This window comes from Lepisosteus platostomus, chromosome 13 (assembly GCF_059453375.1).
Source record: "Lepisosteus platostomus isolate fLepPlt1 chromosome 13, fLepPlt1.hap1, whole genome shotgun sequence".
Taxonomy (NCBI): Eukaryota; Metazoa; Chordata; class Actinopteri; order Semionotiformes; family Lepisosteidae; genus Lepisosteus; species Lepisosteus platostomus.
In genome coordinates, this window is record NC_142623.1 from 42,593,777 (window position 1) to 42,617,086 (window position 23,310).

At 46.2% G+C, this 23,310-nt stretch overlaps 1 protein-coding gene across 3 annotated transcripts in view; it reads left to right on the forward strand.

The window, feature by feature from the left end:
* The window catches only part of slit3 (slit homolog 3 (Drosophila)), a 181,783-nt gene that overhangs the window by 122,448 nt on the left and 36,025 nt on the right, over positions 1–23,310 (forward strand). For all 3 annotated transcript variants that reach the window (XM_088604744.1, XM_088604745.1, XM_088604746.1), the window contains 10 exons: positions 5,736–5,807; positions 9,119–9,282; positions 11,166–11,310; positions 13,042–13,113; positions 13,617–13,688; positions 14,285–14,356; positions 16,736–16,879; positions 18,311–18,474; positions 21,340–21,490; positions 22,364–22,438. In XM_088604744.1, the coding sequence (XP_088460870.1) occupies positions 5,736–5,807; positions 9,119–9,282; positions 11,166–11,310; positions 13,042–13,113; positions 13,617–13,688; positions 14,285–14,356; positions 16,736–16,879; positions 18,311–18,474; positions 21,340–21,490; positions 22,364–22,438 (1,131 nt within the window). The remainder of the gene's footprint in view (positions 1–5,735; positions 5,808–9,118; positions 9,283–11,165; positions 11,311–13,041; positions 13,114–13,616; positions 13,689–14,284; positions 14,357–16,735; positions 16,880–18,310; positions 18,475–21,339; positions 21,491–22,363; positions 22,439–23,310) is intronic.

The following is a 23,310-nucleotide window of genomic DNA, read 5'->3' on the forward strand; positions in this document are numbered from 1 at the left end:
GACCAATTAATCACAGCTTCCCCCAGACGCCTCAGAAAATTCAGATCTTAGTTGAGATCTGCCCTCATTTGAGTGGTGATAGCCTCATCGGTGGCACAACAGTCAGCTCTTTTGCTCTTAGTGCTCATGGCCTGGGGAGTCTGCATCTGGGAATGTCGTACTGAACAGACTTCGATTTGCTGAGCTTAATTGTCTTCCCCTCTCCTTCCTGGAGTTTTCTGGCTCTGACACCCCTGCCGTAGAGATGTGAACACACGTGACCGTTCTCAGTCACAGATCGCCTGTCCCCAGACTCAACCGTAAATGCTAATGATAGAAAACATTGGAAATGTTGATAAGCTTTAAACATCCCCAAATGGTTTTTGATCAGTAGACCCATTCCACACTGGTGTCTTAGGTGGTACTGCGCATAGAGTTCTCTCGTGGGAATTCTTAAAACAAGTAGAGCAATGTCTGAGCTGCTCTGTTTCAGCCCCAGTAAGTACCTAAACAGGACAAAGACGACACTTTGCTCTCCACCTCACTCAGAAATAAACGATGTAAGAGTTTTGAGCTTCAGAATGCAATTATTTCCCATCTGGGCCCACTTTGCTCATTTACTTTGAACGTCCTCAGTCGCGGATGCTGCCACAGCTCACAACCTCACAACAAACGCAGTGGTGTCACAGTCGCTTCCTGTTCAAGTCCACTCCGGATGTTACTTTCAGGCAGTGTGCAGAGCCCTTGTGCAGTCTGAAAGCAGATTCCCACTGGTGACTACTGGGGAGCACCTTGCTTAAATGCGGAATGAGGAACTGTGTCTTACCAAGATCTGCCTCACCCAGTCCATTGTCTGAGAGCAAAGAGCCCGAGTGTGGGTAACTCCTCTCCTGTCATCAAGCCCCTGAAGGCAGCATGGCGATAGCTTTCTCTACCTCTGAAAGGTCTGACACTCTACTTTCACTTCTGGGGAGTTTCAGGAGCTTAAGAACAACATTTTTTAAATGTTTATGTTAATAGTCGCCTTATTCATTTTCTTCAAGTGAAGAACAGGGGAAGTGATAACGTACCTGCCAGTCTATCTCATGCCCCCCAGCACTAAACCCAGCACTGTTTCTCAAACCCTCTGGGCTGGCCACTCGGTCACAAGCATTGTGAAGTGGCTTGGCCTGCACAGACCGGGTAATACTGTTTCTTCTAAAACTGGGGGCAGAAGCTGCTTTGTTCCCAGGCCTTGCTGTGGACGGAGGGTGATTTGTAGGGGACAGTGTCGTATGGTGTCCATTCATGCCACGAGCTGAGAAGGATACCTGACCTGAGAAGAATTGTTCGCTCAACATGTAATGCCTCTCCTGTACAGAAAACAAACCAGGCCACCTTCTGAGAAACATGGCCCAAGATACACACAGATAGAGGGCGACCTGACGTACGCAGAGCTGCACAAAGCGATCTGCCCATTTAATTACCCAGCTTCCTTTTTCTGGCAGGTGGTCGGGGTGACAGCAGCCATGGTGGCTCATCATTTATGAATCAAGATCAGACCCTGAAATCCTTAGGGGCCAATTAGGACTGTGTCAGGTCAGGAGTGATTAGGAGTTCTTCACTGACCCACTGTTTCATGTGTCGGTCTTGATAAAATTCTCAAAGCTTTCTGATTAAAGTAGTAACTTGTTTGTGAAACCAGAATTGCCTGATGTCAGAAACAGATGGAAATCCACACACATTCTAACAAAGCATTTGTAAAATAACCCCCTGCCACCAACAAAAAAAAAACCTGAATAATCATTTGCACTCACATTGCCAAGTGTGCTGTGGCACGGCAGAGCATTAGACAAGACAGCAGCTTTCACATTTTCCAAATCTGCACAAATCTAGGTTTGAGGATAACAAGGCAAGACTGCTCCAGCTGTTTTCCAGTACGGGACATTTACAGAACTAGAACCTCACACAGATGGCTTTTCAGGGCCTGATTGCTGGTCCTTTTTTCATTCAGATGAAATAATCCTTGAAATGAAAGGTCTGACTTCTTGTCTTCTTGCAACAGTGTACCTAGAGGCCCAGTTCTTAATGCTCTAATGAGAGTCAGTGGGCCTGGAGAGGCAGTAAGAGTACTTGAGTTCAGGAAACGGGGCATGACAAGTGTGGGAAAGCTTTCTTCTCACAACGCCAACATTCAGGAGAGGGAAAATCAGGGGGAGAGTTATCAGCTTACGTCTTCGAAAAGAAAATCTGATCAAGGGAAAGAAAACTTAAGTGCACTATAGGACCCACGTAATCTGTGTGACATGTCACCATGGAATTGATTAAAGCAGTCGCCATGGCCTTATTCGCCAAGCCCACACAGTGGGTTCAGATGACATCATCAGCACTGGGCCCAAAGCTTACACTTGCAAAGATCACAAGGTGACCTCATGTTGGAACATTGTTTGCGGTTTGCAAGATATTTCTAATTCTGATTTCAAGTTGCATCTAAAAAACTATGACAAAATGCACTGACCTTGACAAATAGAGAGCCAATGGATGTGCATTCCAAATTAGGTTTAACATCTTTCATCTCTTATGTTCATGTTGTCCCTGGTTCCAGTTTATCTGCCACCTCATCCTGCAGTGAGGCTATGCAGCTATCTTTATTATACGAAGAGTGAAGGAGTCAGTCCATCACATTCTACACTTTTCTTTCACCACAGTAACCCTTAATGTGTTTCTTTCAGTTTTGTTGCTATGTTTACTTGTTTTTTTTTTTTATTTTAGACACAGCGCCGTTGTTTTTGCTTTCTAGACAGCATTTAAGGCCAGTGTCATTGAAAGCCCCATACCCTCAAATAAATGTCAAGGGTTACAAATATGTGCAGCAGGACACTGGTGTATATATTACAACACCTGAAAGGTTTACATAAACGTGGTTCGATATGCAACAGACCACTCTGCATGCATTTATACAATCTTTCAGACTAAGGTCATCCAAGTTGAGACCAAGAGTGGAAGTGAGCAGAGAAAGTAATGTTCTGCAAACAAACAGGACTTCCTGATGATATAAACCCCTGTCCCGCAGATGCAGTACTACTGTAGACTTGTGTGTGAGCGTGGGCGATCGCTGAAGGCCTGACAGGGTAGCAGCAGGGCACACCCGGGGCCCCACTGCAGTTCGGAGATTCTCGTCTCCAGCTCTCTGCTGTGTTACTGCAGGCACCTGGCCCCAGAGATGAGCAAATAAAGACGAACCCCTGGCAAATATCCCATTCATCTCCCTGCTCCGCTCGGAAAACGCTCTGTCAGTTCCGCTGCCCCTGGAGAAAGCCCCGTGGGAGGGCTCTGGCAGGGTGTTTCTCCAGCGTTCCCACCCGGAGTCTTCTCCGCCTGCTCTTCATCCCTCCCTGTTTCCTCGGCAAGGCGGGTGGGGGCGACTGAGGCCGATGTGGCAGCAAACCAGAAGAGCAGAGGCAATGAGCTTGCTCTCCAATGTGTCTGCCTTGAGTGGTGCTATTGGAGGTTGCTTGGTTAGATAGTATTTGTAAAATAACAGTTAATAATGATTTTCCATCCCGTATTATACAGGGCATGTGTGTTTTTTTTCAGTGTCCTCACTTCCGAATGCAAATTAACAAATTATTCCACAAGGCTCAAGTATATTGTGTTTCTATGGCAATTTTTATTTAATTTAATTTTTTTTAATTTGGCGCAATATTAAGACGCTGCTGTTGGCCTAGACTGGATTTTTCCAGTGGTACAAACCCAGGCCTGGTCAGAAATATTGGGCTGCGTCATGCGGTCCTCGTCATCTCTGCTCTCCGTTACGCATCACTGCATCTGAAAACTGGTCATCGGGATCCTCCCAGTCAATAGCAAAGGGAAAACAGGCAAAGCGTCTGTAACCAGACGCCCTTTTCATCTGGCTTACAGTCTGCAACAGATCTGCTGTTTTTCACTCTCAGACTTTCTTAGAGAACTGAAAAGCCATAAATCAAGTCAAATTTCCACCGTTTAGCCCCAGAGAGAGAGACCTAGTGCACAGTGCCTTTCTGCCGGCAGGGCTGGCCTGACAGGGGCACCAGCGATTACAAGATTAAGGTTTGCTAAGTAGCTCTAATCAGAGTTGTTGCTGGTTGGACAGGAAGGCAGATGACTGCTGTCCGCAATTATGGCCGCACATGCTGCAGATAACATCGTTGTGTTAGAGCCAATTACACGCTGTTATGGACATACACCATTCACATTACATGCACCACAACACCAGGGGCTGATGAAATGACAGTGTTAAAAAGAGCAGGCAGCAGGAAATAGGAGCTGCAGTCTTCTCTTTCCGCTTTCCTTAGCTTGGCAGTACGCACTCCCTGAGCTCACTTTGTGTCAGAAACAATATGCTCCACGGGTTCACGACTTACAAGTGCTCACTGTCTTTGAATCTCTGCTTCCTGGTCTGGTTTTGTAGCCCTTTTGTGAAGCATTGCATTCTGGGGTTAAATGTTCAATGATTTCTTCATTTGCAATAGTTTCTGTGTTCATATGAAGCAGAAAGAATGCCACCGGTACAGTTCTGCTCAGGCCTGCACTGTCTGAGAGTGGGTGGGGATTGCGTATCGAACTGGGGGTCCTCCTTTGGAGAGACACCTGGGAGGACACTGCTTGCACAGCCCAAACTGATGCATGGCAGACTCCTTCCGCTGACCTGCATGAATGTCACAGTGCTGGAAAACGTTTTGAGATAATAGGGAGCACTGAACAGAATTATATTTGCAAACGCATAAAAATTTAACGACCTAATACTTGGTTGTTATTAACATTACTATGCTATTTTCAGGTTCCCTGATTGTCTCTGTGGAGAGCACAGTGCATTGATAAGGAGCAAAACTGCCTATTGCAGTCCACATGATCTAAAGGAGTTACAGCCACAGTGGACTCTGTGGTTCCTTTCTGTATCAGTGCTGGTAAAAAGCATGCCGTGTCTATATCTGATGAGCCATATTTCTGAATTAAAACTTCTCATGTGTTATGAGTAAGCGAAATGAAAAGTGCTGCCTCCATTTTTGTATGGGTTCACGTTGGGTCTTTTGGTTTCCTCAGACACAGACATGCTGCCGGCTGGGTTAAACAGTGTGATGAACCAGTGTCCCATCCAGCATGTAGAGCCGGCCTGTGCCCTGTGCTTCTGGAATGGGCTCCTGTTTGCCACTGGCCCCGCCAGGAGCCCAGGAAAAAAATGTGAACAAAGTGACACAAAACATGACATAATGTTACACATTGTATCTGAAAAGTGTAAGATACAACTGATTACAATCGATTGAAAGTTTTAGTCAGTTATACATTTTGTACCAATTCAAAGTAGAAGGTAAAAATACATTATAACTTCAGTCTGTTTTGTTTTTCATGTCAATAATCCTTATTGTCACTGCCCGTTTCCTCTCACCCTTATACAAATGTGATGTTTATATTGCACTTTTTTACTTGATTGATGAGCTGAACGTTTTGTGTGGTGCTGGTTGCACAGAATGTCAGGCGAGACGGTGTTAACAGGTGTATTCCCTTTCTCTCCTGGGAAGGTCCCCACAGTGCAAGTCGAGGAAGGGGGCGCGAGTCTGTGCGTTTGTGTGAGCTGTGTCGGCCCCTGTGCTCAAGCCCTGTGTGTCGACAGGGTATCTGGGGCAGTCCGAGCTCCTCGCACATCTGGACTCTTCTCCACACTCGGCACACTCCGCCGTCTTTCCTATTTCACGTGTGGTTTTATTTACTGCGGTTTTCTCTCTCTCTCTCTTTCTCAGCACCCTCAACAACAACAACATCACCCTCATTCCCCTCTCCAGCTTCAACCACATGCCCAAACTGCGCACGCTGTGAGTATCCTCTGCCGAGCCCCACACTTGCTGGGATGGGGTGTCACCTTGGGTGTAGTTGTGCTGGTTTTCAGTACCTTACAAAGAGCTGGTTTCCATCAAAACTGACTTCCTGCATTTATTTGGCTGATGCTTTTTTCCGGTGTGACTTACACTTGTTAAAGGATTTACAGTTCCAAAGATTTTTCCATTAGTTTTTCGTCACCAATCATTCGTACAACTGCTTTGAGAGAAGGACATTAGAGCAGAAAGGAGGTGAACGGACCACATTGCTGTCAGGAGAGCAGAGGTCTAACCACTACTCCTTAGGTGTTTGTTTCAGTTTAAGGAATTCAGTTTGTTTAGACCAATTAAGTAATTCTGATCAGAGGTGATCCTGTCACCCTTAAAGACTGGAGTTCTCCATCTCATGGCAGAAAAACCTCATCTGACTCGACAAAAACAGTTTATTCTCTTTTAATGGGATGGAAAATATTGTCAATATGCTTTTTTAAAATAAAAATATTAAGTTGTTAACAACAGAAACTCCTCTTTTAGGTTTAAGTAAACCTACATTTTAGAATGGAAATTTTTAAATAGAATAACCTTATGTTATATAACAAATCCTGACTACAGCTTGACAGTGCAATGCTATTAATGTTTGGACAAACATTTATTTAGAGTTAACAAGTTTTTATATGAATAGGCTTTCTACACAACTTATAATTTCAGTTGACCTTACCATCTGTGTAATGTTAGAAAACTATATAATTGTCTCTCACTCTTTCTTACGCAATTTTTCATAAACAGATCGCTCACATTCCAGTTCCATGGCATAGAAACTAAAACTGCGGGCTTGTTTGCTTAAAATGTTGTTGTTATTGCTAACAAATGTTACATGTTTTTCTTTTGTGCCGTAGAACATTTACTCTGAATTCAACTGCCATCAATAATAATAAGTCTTCCCATGTGTATTCAGCCTCTTGGTATTAACTTAGACACTGCATTAGGTCTGCTTTTATTAGCATGTGGTCTGCAGTATTTGCTATTTTTGTTTTTCATTTCTACTCACCAAAGGCAAAATTACAGCTGCGTGAGCCGCTGGACTTTAAAGGCTCACACAGACTTTTCAAACAGCCACACGCACATGCTGACGCAGCTACCCACCTGAACTAAACACGCACTTGCCCATCGAACAAGATGGACTGTCCAAAGTCGTGGCTCTAGACGGCTTTCACAATGGTCAAAGCCAATACTTCTTTCCAGACTTTGCCCACTTAAATTACCAGTAGAAGGTTTGCAAAAGTAACATAGAACAGTATAGCTCACTCATGCAACAAAGTTTAAAGTCTCTGCGTGTTCCATATGCTGATAAATGAATGTTGTGTCCAGTGCCATTGCTTTGAATATCACAGCCTGCATTTAGACTACCTGGGTGTCCTCTTGTGAAGCTGCATTCTATCTGACAATACCTACAGCTGACAAAGAAATTCTCCAGACCTGCTGTTGGCCCTCCTGCAGCAGTGAGTGACGTCAGGTAGACAGGACCCTGACTTCAACCTCAAGTACTCACGGCTGTTGCACTTAATGGCAGCTGACGTCTTGAAAGTGAAGGCCCCCAAAGCTCAAGATGTACTGTAAAACTCGTTGGGATGTGCACAATGAAAATAAAAAATGCCCTCACACCTTCACGTGTTTAAGGCTGCTTTACAGGGGCTCCAGTGCTTGTTGCATGACGTTTCCACCGTAAGGTGCTGTGGTTTTCCGAACTCTCTGACTGGCACATCACAATTCCGCTTCACAATTCGTCAGTCTGGACTGGTTCCATCCATCTGTCTCGTGCCCAAGACCTTTTCTAATACAGGATTGAATTTGCTGACGCTCAGCTACCCAGCTCTGAGCTCCCTGTGCAGTATTGAATTATCTGACTGAGGCTCCCTGCTCGGACTTCTCTGTATCGAATTTTCTGGCTCTAATGTCCATGAGATCTCTGTATTGAATTTGCTGCTCGTAAAAACGACTTATTAAATCAAATGTTTAGAGATGTCTGTAATCCATTTAGCAGGAGGTGGGTTCCAGGTTTTGATGAAATAGTTCAGCTACCCCCACCCGCCCCTCCACCCCCTCCCATCACACACATCCCCCCATATCATGTTTCAAACAAGCATTCAATTAGAATGAATGATATCATCCCAGCGCTGCCATTCAATAAGTCTGCTAAATAAAGAAGTGGAGAAGCATCCCACTGTTGTAGGCAGGAGCAGTCGGCAGTTTCATTGTCTGGAGAGCAGATTGATTGTTACAGATGGCTGCCCTTTTGCTCTCTTTTTCAGGAGATCACTGCAGCCAGAACAGGAACACAAGCACGCATGCAGACACACCTTGTCGCTGTGCTTTGTCAGTGTGGGTGGCGCGGTGTGTTTTGCCCTGTGACCACTCTAATCCCACTACGCTGTAATTAATCCGGAAAAACGGGAAGCTATAAACCGGGTTTTTAATGGGAAAAGTCTATTAAACCTCTGGCCCACTGTTCTCTTCAATGAGTGATTTTTGTCCCTAGCAGGATTTGCCAGAAATCTCATTTGAACGGCCGGGCTTTGAAATGAGTGCAGAACCCCTTCGATTTGCGGGTGTTTTTTCTTCTGGCTCGTTACAGCCCTTCTCTTGTGAGCTGGTACAGTGTACCCCCGCTTGCTCTCGCGAAGGAGCAGACGCAGAGTTCTGCAGAGCAGGAACACGAGGGAATTGACAAGAGACCATATTTATTTCCCCGCTGAGCCTGTTTTATGCTTGAAAATGTTGAATCTGTCAGGCGAGGACTACGCCTACAAGGGAATAACTTCAGTCCTGTGCTTTGAAATCTGCTTTGGCTCACAGTGTCTTCTCATACTGATGTTGGCATAATCCCATCGTATCTGCCTTAGATGCAATCACCCCATATCGTTCCTCAAGCTTTTTAAAGACCATAGGGTCTCCTTGTCATTCCCAGGGAGCAATTGGAACAAATAGGTGTTGGGGGCTTGAGCACTCACTGTCTGTGGAGCTGTGGAGCTCCCCTCCAGAACATATCCTGATTCGCTTCTTGTCTCTTCACACTGGCGTTCTGATCTCTTTCACCTTTGCAAAAGGAGAAAGTTGGATGTTGTGTAATTCCTTTTCTTTATAACGTTACACTGTGCTATAGCCACTTTCTGGGTGAGTGAGCCCCTCTCTAGCCAGCGATGGAGAGTAAGTGCTGCTCTGTACTTCTGGTAAGCGATGCGCTCCTGGCTTCTGTCTTCAGAGCAGCAGATGGGTGTCTGTGCCTGAATGCTGTGCCCCTCCTCCCCCAGGCGCCTGCACTCCAACAGCCTGCACTGCGACTGCCACTTGGCCTGGCTGTCAGACTGGCTGCGGCAGAGACGAGGCCTCGCCCCCTTCACACAGTGCATGTCCCCAGCCCACATGAGGGGCCTGACCGTGCCGGAGGTCCAGAAGAAGGAGTTCATCTGCACAGGTGAGCATACACACACACACAGAGGAAGATGGGTGTAAGTCACTAGAGCCCTAGAGCAAGGTCACGAAGCGCTCACCTGGTGCACAACAGCCTTTTCCCAATAAGACAGAAACACAAAGTTCAACACATCACCTCGATCTTCTGGGTGCTCATGTGAGACTCCCCAAAACACGGCTTAGCTGTTTTATGTTTGATTTTCCCTTTCTGTGAGTTTGCTTTTCTGACTTTTCTAACTTCCAGTTGTGTGACCAAAAATATTAGTATGTCTACGTGAGGGGAAGACTGGCAGCAATGTAGGTTAAATAACTGGTGCCTGACCACCTTCCGCACAAGACCATGAGTAAAATTAAATTTAAAAAACCACTGTGGCTCCAGAGCACGTTCATGTGGCTTCAGACTCAAAGATCGGTTGAGTCTTCAGTTTCCAGGGGGCACTGAGGATGTGATTGAATAACCCGGAGCTGCGCAGGCTCATCAACACATCTGCCACGTAATTCCAGAGCAGCTGAGAGTCCACAAGATAATAGATACAGACGTCCAAGATATATCCAACACATCAGTATATTTTGTATTTTGATTGTGGGATAGTCTGGAGCTGCTCCTGCCTGAAGTGTCCATCAGATAATTAATAATAATTCCTTATACTTATATAGCGCTTTTCTGGACACTCCACTCAGAGCGCTTTACAGGTAATGGGGACTCCCCTCCGCTATCACCAGTGTGCAGCCCCACCTGGATGATGCGACGGCAGCCATAGTGCGCCAGAACGCTCCCCACACACCAGCTCTCAGTGGTTAGGAGAACAGAGTGATGAAGCCAGTTCATGGATTCACAGTGACAAGTACAGACATAAATCAACTTCATGATACTTTTTATTTATACCCTTACCAACACTACCACCACAATTTAGATTATAATAAAAAATCAAGAATTGATTCCTCAAAGCCAAAATGAAATTGCAGTCTATAATCAGTTTGTCCTCCATATTGACAGGCTTTAAATTTCCACTGAATTACTGTAATTGAATTATTTGATTATTTGGAGTAACTTGTGACCACTGTTTTACAACAGTATACTATAATATCGCTCTGTATTTATTTTTTAGCTTGCTTATATGTGTTTTCTGTGGCAGCTTGAATGCCTCTCTGCTCCTTACTATTTAATGATGTTTGGGCAATTGCACAGTCTTTCTGCATTAACATTATTCAATGTTTCTGAATATCATTCTTTGTCCATATCCATGTTCCCCTGATTATACCATGAAACCCAAGAAACTGATTGCATTTCAATGGTGCTATTTACAGTCCCGTGCATTCTTGGTCTATTGTTTTAATCTGTTATGAAGCAGAAATGCTTAAGCAGATTCATATTCATTTGTAATTCCTGCTTATTACTGTTCTGTAAATCTCCTGCTCAAGTGCTTCAAACAGCCTGAAAAGAAGATTCCCTCCGGTTTTATTGGAATAGTTATCTAATAAATCTGCAAATGAATCCTGTAAAGAGTAAAAGAAATACACTTCTGTGACCGGTTAGTGTGCTGCAGTGCAGAACGGGGTGGTAGCTCTGCAGATACTGTAAGCGTTTAAGAACCGAGATGCCATTAACATTTTCAAGCACCACAGGCTGCTTGATTCTGGAGGACTGTGACGCTGGGGGGCCCTCAGCAGGTTTCTGCAGCGCTCTGCGCCCTGTCTCTGCTGTCTCGCCTGATCAGGGAGCGCTGGCAAAGCAGGTCTTCCCGTAAGGCTCACGAGCGCCTAACGTCCCACCACTCCTGTATCGCTTCGCCTTCCCTCTGCGCCCAGCCTTCTCAAGCCGGTTTTCATCTCGGTGGCCCCTGGTCACTGCGTGAAACGGTGAACCCCTCCTGTGCCCCCTCTCAGGCCCCCAGCAGGCGGAGCCGCGTACCTGCAGCGCCCAGGCGTCCTCCTGCCCGGCCTCCTGCACCTGCAACAACAACGTGGTGGACTGCCGGGGCAAGGGCCTCACCGACATCCCAGCCAGCCTGCCGGAGGGCATCGTCGAAATGTGAGTTCACTGCCCTGCCCCACCCCAGTTCCTCTCGCCTGTGCCTCAGCGGAATTGTTCCACCTCTATTCTTCAGATACTTGTGGTTTAGGGGCCAGATGATAGCTTCCTGCTGCCCCAGATACCCTGCTTCAGCAGCATGGTTGGGGGGCTGGTTCCAGATGCCCATGATTCCCTGTGTAAAGGAGACCATCCTATTTTCTGTCCTTCTCAGCATTTCCACTCGTCTCCATGGGTGGTTGTCGCAATTATTATTATTAATCTGTGTATCTGGGTTTACTTTGCCAGTAAGCTTCAGGGTTTTAAATACCTGCAGCAGTTTTCCGCAGAATCTCTTCTCTTTCAGCATTCATTCGACTCTGTACCTGAATGTACCACCGTTTGATTTGGATCCTATTCTAACAATGGCTTTTCGTGTACAAACTTTTTGATAAGTTATGATCTTAAAAAAACGGGAATCTCATTACATACAGTCCCTGTGTCCACATGCATTTTCTCCAGGTGCTCTGGTTTCCTCCTACTTTGCAAAGATGTGCTGACCGGCAGGACTGGTCACTCTAGGTGATCTCTGTTTCCTTGAGTGTCTGCCTGTACATGTCTGATCCCAATGATGGGCGGGCGTCCTGGATGTAGTCCAGGCTTCTGTCTGTGATTTCCGAATGGGGCCAGGTTTCTGTGGCCCGGGAATTCTCCAGGAATAAGCAGCTTCTGGATGATGGATGGGCAGAGCTGCCGCAGAATTCACGTGTTCTCATTTGCACTGTGATCGAGTGGCCCTAGGCTATAAGGGAATCAATTGCTTGTTTCCTGCCTTAGAAACATACTCTCCATTTACGTCAGCAATTTTTAAACTACTCGCTTCTTCTCTGAAAACATCTAGAAAATGTGCCACAACCTTAAAAGTGAAACCAAAATCACTATTTCTGTAAGAGTATTTCATGAGGGCCCACCAGCAACCCAAGTTTTCACTTTCTTTGGGTTTTAATTGAGTATTTCAATGTGTTACTTTATGCTTTTTATAACTCTTGAGGACTTTCCCACAGGCACTATAGGTCAGAGAGTCTGTGAGTGGCTGTTATGCAATGTAAAGTTGAGAAGATTTTTAAATGAATGGTTGGATCAACAGAATGCTCTACAGGCTAGGATACGTGTCTTTAAAGAAAGGGGCCACTTGCCCTGCTCGCTCTGAAATCCTCGCTGGCGCTGGTATCGTTCGTGAAGACGCCTCTAAACCTACTTCCAGATCTCCCACGTTTCTTTGCAGGACCTCTCAGTTTTGTTCTTGCACTGAAGTGCGAAGGGACCTAACCGAAAGTAGCAACGCAAAGCACTGTAAAGGCTTTATTTAAGTTGCCAGTAGGTACAGTTAAAGCAAGGCCAAAATAAGATGACCTTATTTTGCAAAAACAGCTTAGTTCGGCATAGTGTCATTATCATCAGCATTAGCTGCGGTATTTTATTTTGAACCTGTACTTGAAGTGCATGTTTCAGTGCCACACGTATCCTTTTCTTGCAGACACTGTGGTTAGAGTACGTAGCTAACATCTATCTATAGCAATACTTATTGTGATATTTGCTGCGTCCAAAACTACTGCCCGTACTGATGGGATTTTCAGTCTGTTTCAATAATTCATGCTCAAACGGGCTTGGGTGATTGCTGAGTGGCACCCCTGTGGTCGGAGAGACCCGCCCCTGCCCCCCCCACCCTGACTGGCTGTTTCTTCCCTGCAGCCGCCTGGAGCAGAACCTGATCAAGAGCATCCCGCCCGGAGCCTTCACCCCCTACAAGAAGCTGAAGAGGATGTGAGTAGAGCTGACCCTGTTCCCGGTCGCGGCGCGGGATCGAGCCCGCGCGGGGGGGGGGGCTCGGCTCTGCCGGTCTCGCCCTCCAGAAGCTCCAGCCGCCACAGCCGCCTTGTAAATAATTCAGCCAGCTGTCATGTCGGAGTCTCAACATGTGAAAATTTAATGTGCTGCTGGCGCTTGCAATTTGCCTTGTACTCACTGGACCCACTATATAACATTTTTACATCTTGTGTCGTAGGTAGGCAGGCAAGCAGTTTCTAAGGTGGTTATTGGTGGGGGAGGATTCTCTCAGTCCTGCTGTCATCACCAGCTCTGCTGTTCTCTTTCCGAACACAGAGAACGATCTGATAATGAGACGGAGCTGGTGGGAAAGGGAAGGGACAGGTGGGAAAGGAGGATCATGCGGGTGGTTACTCTGGCTGTTCTTCTATCGAGGTGTACGACAGCTCGGCTGGAAGTGGTTTGCGTTGTGCTCATTTTTTTGCGCTTTGTCGTTTCAGAGACCTCAGTAAGAATCAGATTTCCGAGATAGCAGTGGACGCCTTCCACGGCCTTCGTTCCCTGACCTCTCTGTGAGTCCCGGCGTGTCTCTGCTCAGCTAGCCTGCACTCCCGCCTGTCGTGAGCGAGGAGAACTCTCTCCCGTGCGGGCCGTATCGCATTAGCAACGCCAAAAAGAAAGCTTCTTGACTAGCTATGTGGTTATGCACTCGGTTTCGAAGTGCCAGCCCTCACTTCAATGTGTTAAACTCCTATTATCTTTAAAGAATAATGCACCAAATGAATAACCCGTGTTAATAGCTGATAGCTCGGCCGGCTTCCTACATACATTCAAATTATTTTTAAAAACAATGTGTACAGGGGTGAAACCAGGAGGCTTATGTTCACCCCTGCACCAGCCAGTCCTAGGAAGGCGATCGGAGTAAGCCAGCAGAGCGTCCGACAGGGCAGGCTGACACACACACAGGCCCTCAGCACCTCGCGAGAGCAGAATGGATCTGCATCAGCTATTGAAGACTATTTGTCTTTAAATAGCAGCCCAGAGCTGTGCTTCGAGTGCTGTCCAGAGAGAGCACCCCCTAGGTACAGGCCAAAACAGGGGCAGCCCTTCTCCGAGACGCCTTTGGGACAATAAGCTGTGGTTTTGTTTTGTGTCTGTGTCTGGGCAGAGTGCTGTACGGGAACAAGATTGCGGAGATCCCCAAGGGCCTCTTCGACGGACTGGTTTCTCTCCAGCTGCTGTGAGTGACATTTAAACTTTCACACTTTTGGGGTTCCAGCAGAGGTGGGGTGAGTCTGGGAAGGAATCCACTTTAAGTGATCAAGGAACTGCAGTAGCTTCCAGCAACAGCAGTTGGGCCGACAGCAACACACGCTCAAATGTCAACGGCTTCACTTGATAGGGCTTCTGTAGCGAGACTGAAACAACTTGTGGGTCATCGTAAACAAGTGCTACAAAGCCTCATCTGTGCCAACAACACATGAGATTGCTGTGGGGTCTCAGAGGTTAGATACATCACAGGCACATCACAGACACACAGATAGATCACATTCATATGTTCTGTACTATGTGTGTACTATATTCATATCAAACATAAACACCCATTTTTAAATAAGGAAAGTAGAAGCTAGAATTTGTGTAAAGATATTTCTCTAAAAAGAAAAAAATCAAGGGATGAAAGCTGCACCGATGGGTCTTTGAGCACTACATTGGTCGTGCTGTTTTGTTTTAATCACCAAAGTTTAACAGCGTCGACAATCCAGAAATATGTGACTTCATTTGTGTTTTGCTGTAAAGAAGAACATTGCAGCTCAGATAATTGCACTGAGCTGAAAACAGTAAATCCTTTGCAGTATGCATTTGCATCACCAGTATCTTTTTGTCCACATTTACATCTTATAAAGAATATTAATGTGTGGGCATTTTCCTTCGTGTAAAATGGCAGATCACAAACTTTGTACGTCTGTATTGCAAACCATGAACTCTTTTAACACTGCTGTTGTGTTACGTTTAGCTCCTACACTGACCCTCCCCTGAAAAAGAAGTCTTCACAACTCTAAAACATCTTCTTTGAATTGTCCTCTTTGCAGTGTGTTTAAAATCATTTATGACTAGTTATGCATGGGTCATTTCATGCACTGTAATCTGACATAGTCCAGTGACCCTTCAGTTGCAATATCCCTGAAGATTACACAGTGAAACTGTCACCTCTAGCCAGCTACACAATTTTCTTGCTGATTACAGCTTGATCTCACTTTTAAATTGTTGCATTGGGGTTAAGACATTTCAGTATACTGTACATGCATTTTATAGCTGAGTCAATTAATACCTGACTGGAGTGAATATCTGTCCCATCAAGATAGGCACAGTGCTCCTACATTATTATTTACCTAAAAAATCAGTTTGTGTTGCGTGAACTTTAAAAATATATTTTCTGAGTGGCAAGGTTATTTTCAATGGAGAACTAGGAGCACCCAATAAAAAGCAGGAAATCTTTGCTTAAATTAAGAGCACTTGAAAATCTGGAATTCCTTTTCTTTGTGGGCAAATCCAAAAAATGTGTGGATTTTAATAGAGAAATCGCAGATCGTTTCCAGTCAGCGGTAGTGGCTTGTTCTCTTATCTCAAAAGTCAAACAGTTGCTGCCTTCCATGTCTCCACATAATTAACTTTTGCTGTGATAAAGTCTAGCGACACGGAATGTGTATGTAGTGTGACAGATCCTCACTACAAAGTCTTCCACTAATTTAGGGTAGACTACAGCACACTGCAGACTGGCAGTGTTTGAGGTACAGTACATTAATATTCCAATGGGGAGTGATTGAAGTGCTAATATGAATTTGAACATGGCAGAAATATTCAGCTACAAGGCACAAATGTGGCTGTAGCTCACAACCAGATGCTGGACCTTCTGTATTTTCCAAGTTTGTTGCCACCTGCTTTCCAGAATCTAAACCTGAAGGATCTGGGCTTTGTATTTGTGTATTTTTTATTCCAGCAAAGTAGAGCATAAAGCACCTATTGCTTTGTGTGGTACTATTGTCTAGAGAAAACTGTAAATAAAGCAGCTTTGTTTATAGTTACCCCTTATTTATGAATGACCAAATACTGTCTTTCTCCTGCTCTTCTTTGTTCAGTGTTTTTGAAATTGTCTTAAATTTACATGAAGAAACATTTCTTAAAAGTAATTTCACCTTTGAATGTACGTATGGCGGAGGAATCGGCACAAAGGTTGTCAGTTTAATGAAAAGAAAACCAAATCATTTCACATTGCAAAAAAACTTAACAAATAATTTCCTTCCTTCTTAATTTTGTTCATCTTCCTAAAGCATGCTGAAGTTTCTCTTTTTGCACTTCTTTTTAACAAAGAAGAAATCATAATTCCGTTACCGGCTTGCTTTAGAGGTGGAGAAAGATTGCATTGGCTTCATAATTAATCAAATTCATCGTGAAGTTTTAATGAAAACCCTGTGGGCCCTGTGGGCTCTCTGTTGAGTGTTTAAATAAAACGTCCAGCTTCATGCTTTTGAAAGCAGGAATGAACCAGACCGTAGTTTGTTGCTTGCTCTGAAGCGCACATGGCTGCATGCTTAAGCCCAGCCTGTCTCCTGTTTTGCAGGCTGCTGAACGCCAACAAGATCAACTGCCTGAGAGTGAACACCTTCCAGGACCTGCAGAACCTCAACCTCCTCTCCCTGTACGACAACAAGCTCCAGACCATCAGCAAAGGCCTCTTCTCCCCTCTGCGCTCCATTAAGACTCTGTGAGTAGCCCTGCCCTTGTAGCTGCGTCAGGCGGAGCCTCGGGCGCGAGCTCGTTGATCTGATACAGCGAACATTGTCATGTTGGCTTCTATTCTTGTCAGAAAAAACAACAAACACCTCTGGAAAAAATCCTGGTTAGGTTTTACGGTATGTTCTTGGTATGTCAGGAAAGTGGAGTTTCTGCAGTGCTCTCTCAATGCCAAGAATTCGTTTTTGAAGTAAGTGTTGGGAAAAAAAACATTTCAGTCCTGTAGAAGAACAACTGCCTTTGTCACAGTGCATGCGTATATTTAAGACTCCTATGGCAACTGGATTTATGCATTGCACGTTTGTGCACACTCTACCTAGGAAGCAGAAAGCAGGATGATTTTTAGTTTTGCATGTCTAACTGCGCAGATTCGCTCAGCCTAAGTGAACAACCAAGAACCTTTTCAGAACCTATTCTGTATGCTATAATAAAAGCTTTTATGGCAGCCTGTAGCTTAGAAACACTGAAATGGTCAAATTAATGGACCAGAGAGTGACATCTCAGTAAACGTAAGCATGGTGATGGAAATAACTGCTTGTTTGATGTTTTTTTATGTTCTGTGTCCTCCTTCTTTCATTAAGGTAAAGCCTCCTTACTGTTTAATTCTGTGATGGGTTAATGTACCATCACAAGGGAGCGGTTTGGAGTAGTAGGTCTGGTGTTGTAGGGTCATGGGCCCAAGTCCTGGGTGTGATTCTGCCTTTGTATCCTTGAATAAAGTGCTTTGCTCAACTGCTCAGATCTCTCCACTAAATATTCTACTGTATAAATGGGTGGGCAAGTCAGCATTGTAACTGAGAATTTGTTCTCGGTTAACCGCCCTATATAATAAAATAAAGGACTATCATCTCCTTGCAAGGCACGTGAGGAGTCACAGTGCAGCTCAGAGACGTTTTGACATGGGTGTATTTAATTTACGGGCCCCTCCAAGAGAGCACAGCAAAACCAAATCCAATCATTTTCCAGGGTCTTTTATAATCCGAGTCTGTGCTCCCATGTCTTGTGCTCCTATAAATGTCAAAAGACAAGAAAAACCTCTGTTTAATCGCAGAATGTTAAAGGGCATAAATTCATAGAGGTATAGGAACATGTTAAACACCCGTCACAGAATGCATACTCTACTGTACAGCTGTCCCATATCATAAAGACAGCTAAACAGCTAAACTGGCCCCTTCCAGAATCACACAACAGGTCTGCCTGCTTGAAATCTACACCTTCGCTGTTCCTTTTAGTCTGTATCCCTGCTTTCTTCAAGGGAATAAAGAAATCTGAGAAGAGTTTAGTTTCCTGCAGCCTCCGTGTTTCTCCGCCTGTCCCCCCGCGTGCCCGGCGGCTCGGTCTGTGAAAGCCAGGCAGACAGAGGTCTGGCGGTAAACCTGACGCGGTCTGCCTCTCCTCCCAGACACCTGGCCCAGAACCCCTTCGTGTGCGACTGTCACCTCAAGTGGCTGGCCGACTACCTCTTCGACAACCCCATCGAGACCAGCGGGGCGCGCTGCAGCCACCCCCGCCGCCTGGCCAACAAGCGCATCAGCCAAGTCAAGGGCAAGAAGTTCCGCTGCTCAGGTACCTGTCGTGCCCCCGCCGCGCCCATCCCCAGCCCCCCCGCCCCTCCCGGGGCTGGTCAAACGCCGGCCCAAACCTGGAGGGACGGAAGACAGCCGGCAGACGGGAAGCCCGTCCGGTATCGGCTTCAACGGTGTGGCTGCACAGCTTGTTCCACACTCTCCCAACTCTTTGTGTAAAAAAAACACCTCCCACTCTTGAATTTAAATGCCGTTCCATCTAGTTTCCATTTTATTCATTCGTTCGTGTGCGTGAGCCAGTTTCCTTGTCCTATGACGTCGGGTCTGCCTCTGTGTGTCATAACATGCTAAAGGTCGCAGTTTTGAAGGGCAGGTCTGGGTCAGAAACTGTACTCAAGGCCTCGGCTAGTGAGAGTCCACAGAATGCCTAGTGTCCCTGTCACTGAAGGGGCACCCAGGTGCAAAAGCCCTCAATTAGACAAGACGCGCTAAAGTACAAGACAAGCTAAAGTACAGGTGAAGGTGCACACATAGGTGCCTGTGTATACAAGGTATGGAGGGAGATCGTTGCATGTCACAATGAGGAAACGGAAAGCCGCAGAATTCAAACCTCCAAAGTATCGTGAATTAAAATGAGCACCGTTGACCTAGAAATAACTAAAGAATACGCAGCTGTGTCCAAGCACAAAAGGGAGCAGACACACACCACCTTAGAAGTCATGCAGGATTGCAGTTGGTCACAGAGCTAACACAGATAACATAGGACTTTCGTGGTCATTTCACATTTTGTTATTCTGAAGGTGTTCGTACTCATATGGGATGTCGGAGCGTATACTGTGGGATTTTCTGGCATATCATCCTGTAGAAACTCTGTTAGGGGTTATTCAGAATTGACAGATATTGAGCCCTAACGCTCCAAGGTAAAATTCTCAGGCTCTTTGGTTAAACCACATCCTTGCATGACGACATGCACTACTGTGGTGCGGAGGAGTCGAACACTAGGAATTCAGCTGGTGGAAAAGCAATTGGAACTCAGTGGAGAGTGGTCTTGAATTCAGAGAGAGCAGTTAATGCCTCAGGAATGCAGGCAGGACATTGCAAAACTATTCATCTCACTGAAGAGGGGAAGCGAGACGTGATGATTTAAATAAAACTGCTGCTCACATTACCTGCTGCAGGGTTCTGCCAGGGACTGTAGTTCAAGAGCAGAATTCATCTGCTGGATTAAAAAAAAAACACGTGACTGCTAGCACAACATCTTTGATACGGCACCAGGTGTTACCTCATTGCATCCAGGACTGACTTTAATATCTTAAAATACTAAACAAAGCAGCGGAATGGTGGACAGACGCCGGGCACTCATGCACTGTGTGTGATTTTTTTTTTGGACATATTGACGGCAAACGTTGTTTTTCTCGCGAAGGCCCTTGTCTTCCGGACAGCTGTCCAGGGCGCTTTATGATTTGGGGACGCGTCTATGTTGGGGGCGTCTGCGTGCGGGGTGGAGACCCTCATCTGTGCATGGGGGGGAGTTGACTGGCGCCACCCTCCCTCTCAGCCTGGCCTGCGCCCGGCTTCCTGGCTGCTCTGTTTTGGCTGCTCCTCTCGCCCTCGCTCTGCCTCACTCTGCCTCTCGTGCAGCTGTCTCTTGTGCTTGATCTAACCATGTGCTGCCGCCTGCTCTCGCTCCACATGGTTCCGTCAAGCACCAGGGACCGCTGGGCACTCGCACGCAGCATGGCATTCTGGGATAGCTTCTGGGGGTCCTCACTGCCAGTGGAAGGAGAAAGGTGACCGCTCACATCACACACACGCAGACACACGCACACACGCCGCAGGTGTGATCGCGTCCGGCGGTCCTGTCCCACGGATTGCCTCCAGAGCGTGACCTCTCCTGGGACTCTCCAGCTTTTCTTCGTGCGACTGCAACAGGGAGACTTGAAACAGTAGGAAAATAGGAAAATGACAAAGAAACAGGCTGCTGTGTCAAGCTGTTTTTTTCATTAGATAGTCTTTTTTCTTTTGCGAAAGGTCTTGGGGTTGTGAAAACAATTCTAACAGAAGCAGGTATCACCAGCAGCTTGTTTGGTTGGTGTTTTTATCCCAGGTGGCTTAACATTGGTAGAACTGGACATATTCTTTGGGGATTCACCTGAGTAAATTTAAGCCCGTAACCTTCCAGGTGCCAGTCTGCAGCCCTGTCCACTCCTCCTCCCTGCGTCTGAAGGAGTCAGTGTCCTGTTCAGAGCAGTGGTGCTCCATGTTGAAGGGGTTTGGTGTTTAGGCCTCTGGGTTTGAGTTTATCATGGGCGGTTCTCTCATGGGTTGAGCCCCATTCTTTGGATTGAACTGCGTCAGATGTGGCATCAGAGGCAATATTTGTTCACAGCGTTAGTGGATCTGTATTAAATCTTTGTAGTTTGATTTATAGTATCATTTGTAGTTTTGACGTTTGCCTCTTGTTTTCCTTCCATGTGTTTACTGTCTCTCCATTTCCCCGATCTGTAGGACCGAGGAGCGTGTGTGTGTCGGCTGGGGACCGAGGGACTCTAAATCCAACTCAGTCTGAATTGTTTCCAACATTTACGCACTGAGATAATGGGCTGGTTAAAAACCAGCTCCTGATTTCATTGCTTGGACCTGACGTCAGTGCTTTCAGTTCTTTCGTATGTGTGACTTTTTAGGGGGGGGGGGGGGGAAATAGATGATCGTTCCCGTGCTCAACAAGCCTGTAGGTTCCTTGCAGGTCCTTGCCGTACCCCTGAAACACGAGGAGAATCTGTGGTTTTCATACGAGTACCAGCATGTGAACGTGTGCGTGAGACAGTCAGTGTGTTGTCAATAGTGGAGGAGCGCCCCCTGGTGGTGGGGGGTCTGTCCTGATGCCCAGCTCCTCTCCGCGCAGGCACCGAGGACTACCGCGCCCGGCTGAGTGGGGAGTGCTTCCAGGACCTCGTGTGCCCGGAGCGCTGCCGCTGCGAGGGAACCCTGGTCGACTGCTCGAACCTCAAGCTCGGACGCTTCCCACCACACCTGCCTGAGCACACCACTGACCTGTAAGAGCCTGCCCCCCCCCCGCCGCCCCCCTGCCCCGCTGCGCGCGTCGGACAGGCGGCGCCAGCTGACCGGACACAAACGTCTGGGCCTGGCGCCGGCAGCCGCGCTACACCACTTTTACCCAGAACCACTCTGGTGCCGTCTGTTTGTTCCGGCGCTGGGTTCTGAAGCTGGGCTGTTGGCGGTGCCGGGACAGGGAAACGGGGAAAAGGTCACACAAAGAGAGTTTCAACTGCGCCTTATCCGCTGCCTCGGCGGGATTGGGATTTTTAAAAGTCATGTTCACTTCTTCCGCTCAATATTTCTTACGAGCCCCCGCGTTCACTGATCCACAGAGGTTCTGAGACTACTGAGGTTGCAGCAACAGCCGGCGGCACACAGAGTTGTAAGGAATCACAGGCTTTGCTTTTTATTTCACTCTGAGCACAGGCCAGCATAAACTCCCTTTCATGCTGAAGTGAATTCCAGGCACTGTGCACCTGAATCAAATTCTGGCCTTTTGGTTTGTGACTTTAAATGGGGGGAAAAAAAAACATCTCCATTTGTATTTAAAGAAATCAGCCTGTGTCACCCAGAGCCTACTAGTCTTCCATTGCATTTTGGATAACTGTGCGATCATTAGATCCACGAAAGATGAGTTCTCAGAGCAATCGATGTGAACTTTCACATACAGTATGTAGGAACAATGTAGGGGAAACAAAGGTGTTCTGTCAGACTGACACTGTTTTCACTGCAATCCACAGCAGCATGTAACCCAATCCAGGTGTGGCTCCAGAGCTTCACAGCAGAGCTTCCAACGTGCTGACTGACTGTGAGATGCTCTTGTTTTCAGTCCGCTCACCGTGTTGCTGATGTTTTTATCTTCCCATCAGGCGCCTTAATGACAATGAAATCTCCGTTCTGGAGCCCACAGGGATCTTTAAGAAGCTTCCGAACCTGCGCAAGATGTATGTCTGCTTTTCTTGCTTTTTGTATCTGTTAAATGCTGGTGTTTTTGTAATAATTGGCCCAAAGTGGTGGAGAAGGTGAACAGCTTCCTAAGCAGTAAGTGGTGCAGCCTGGAGTGCCCATGACCACAGGAAGAGGAGCAGTGCTCTCTGCCCACATGTTCCAGACCATGTGGCATGATTTACCGTCATTCAGTGTTTGAAGTCCGCTACGAAGATGAAAACGTAAGCCGGGACGAAACAAGTGTAATGATTTATCAAGCATGAAATTGCTTACCATCCAGCTCTGTCAGAAAGCAATAAATCGGCAATATCTAAACTTCCCCTAGCGCTTTATAGTGCAACAGATTACTGCCTGGTCGGCTATACATCACAGGGTCATTGTGCTACATATCTTTTGAAAATCGTCCATGTGAAGGGTCAGACCCATCTATTTCTGCCAGAAGAGTTTCAGAGTCTCCTTCCTAGAGAAGAGTTTATATACAGTAGTGTATAGAGAAAAGTATATTGTTTATAGTGTCAGCATATTCAAGTCTACTGACCTGCGCCTCTGCTTGGTGAGCCTCTCTCATACAGACGAGATGTGAAAAATACCCTAAAAACGTTAAAGGCAAATTAGATCAGCTGACTTTGTTCCGAGTCTGAAGGCAGGAGAGGAAGAAGGAACAATGAAGTGATCACCTAGTCAAAAACCCACTAGTGACAAACCATTTCTTTCTTTTAAAGATGGACAGGTGCTATAACCAGGCTTCCTTTTATTCACCTCCTATGTTATTAGATTGTGTTACAATACGTTGCGTGATACTTGGCAGTTTTGGAAGATTTATCAATGCTGCTCCTGTCTTGAGTCGGCAGTCAGGTGTGACACTTGT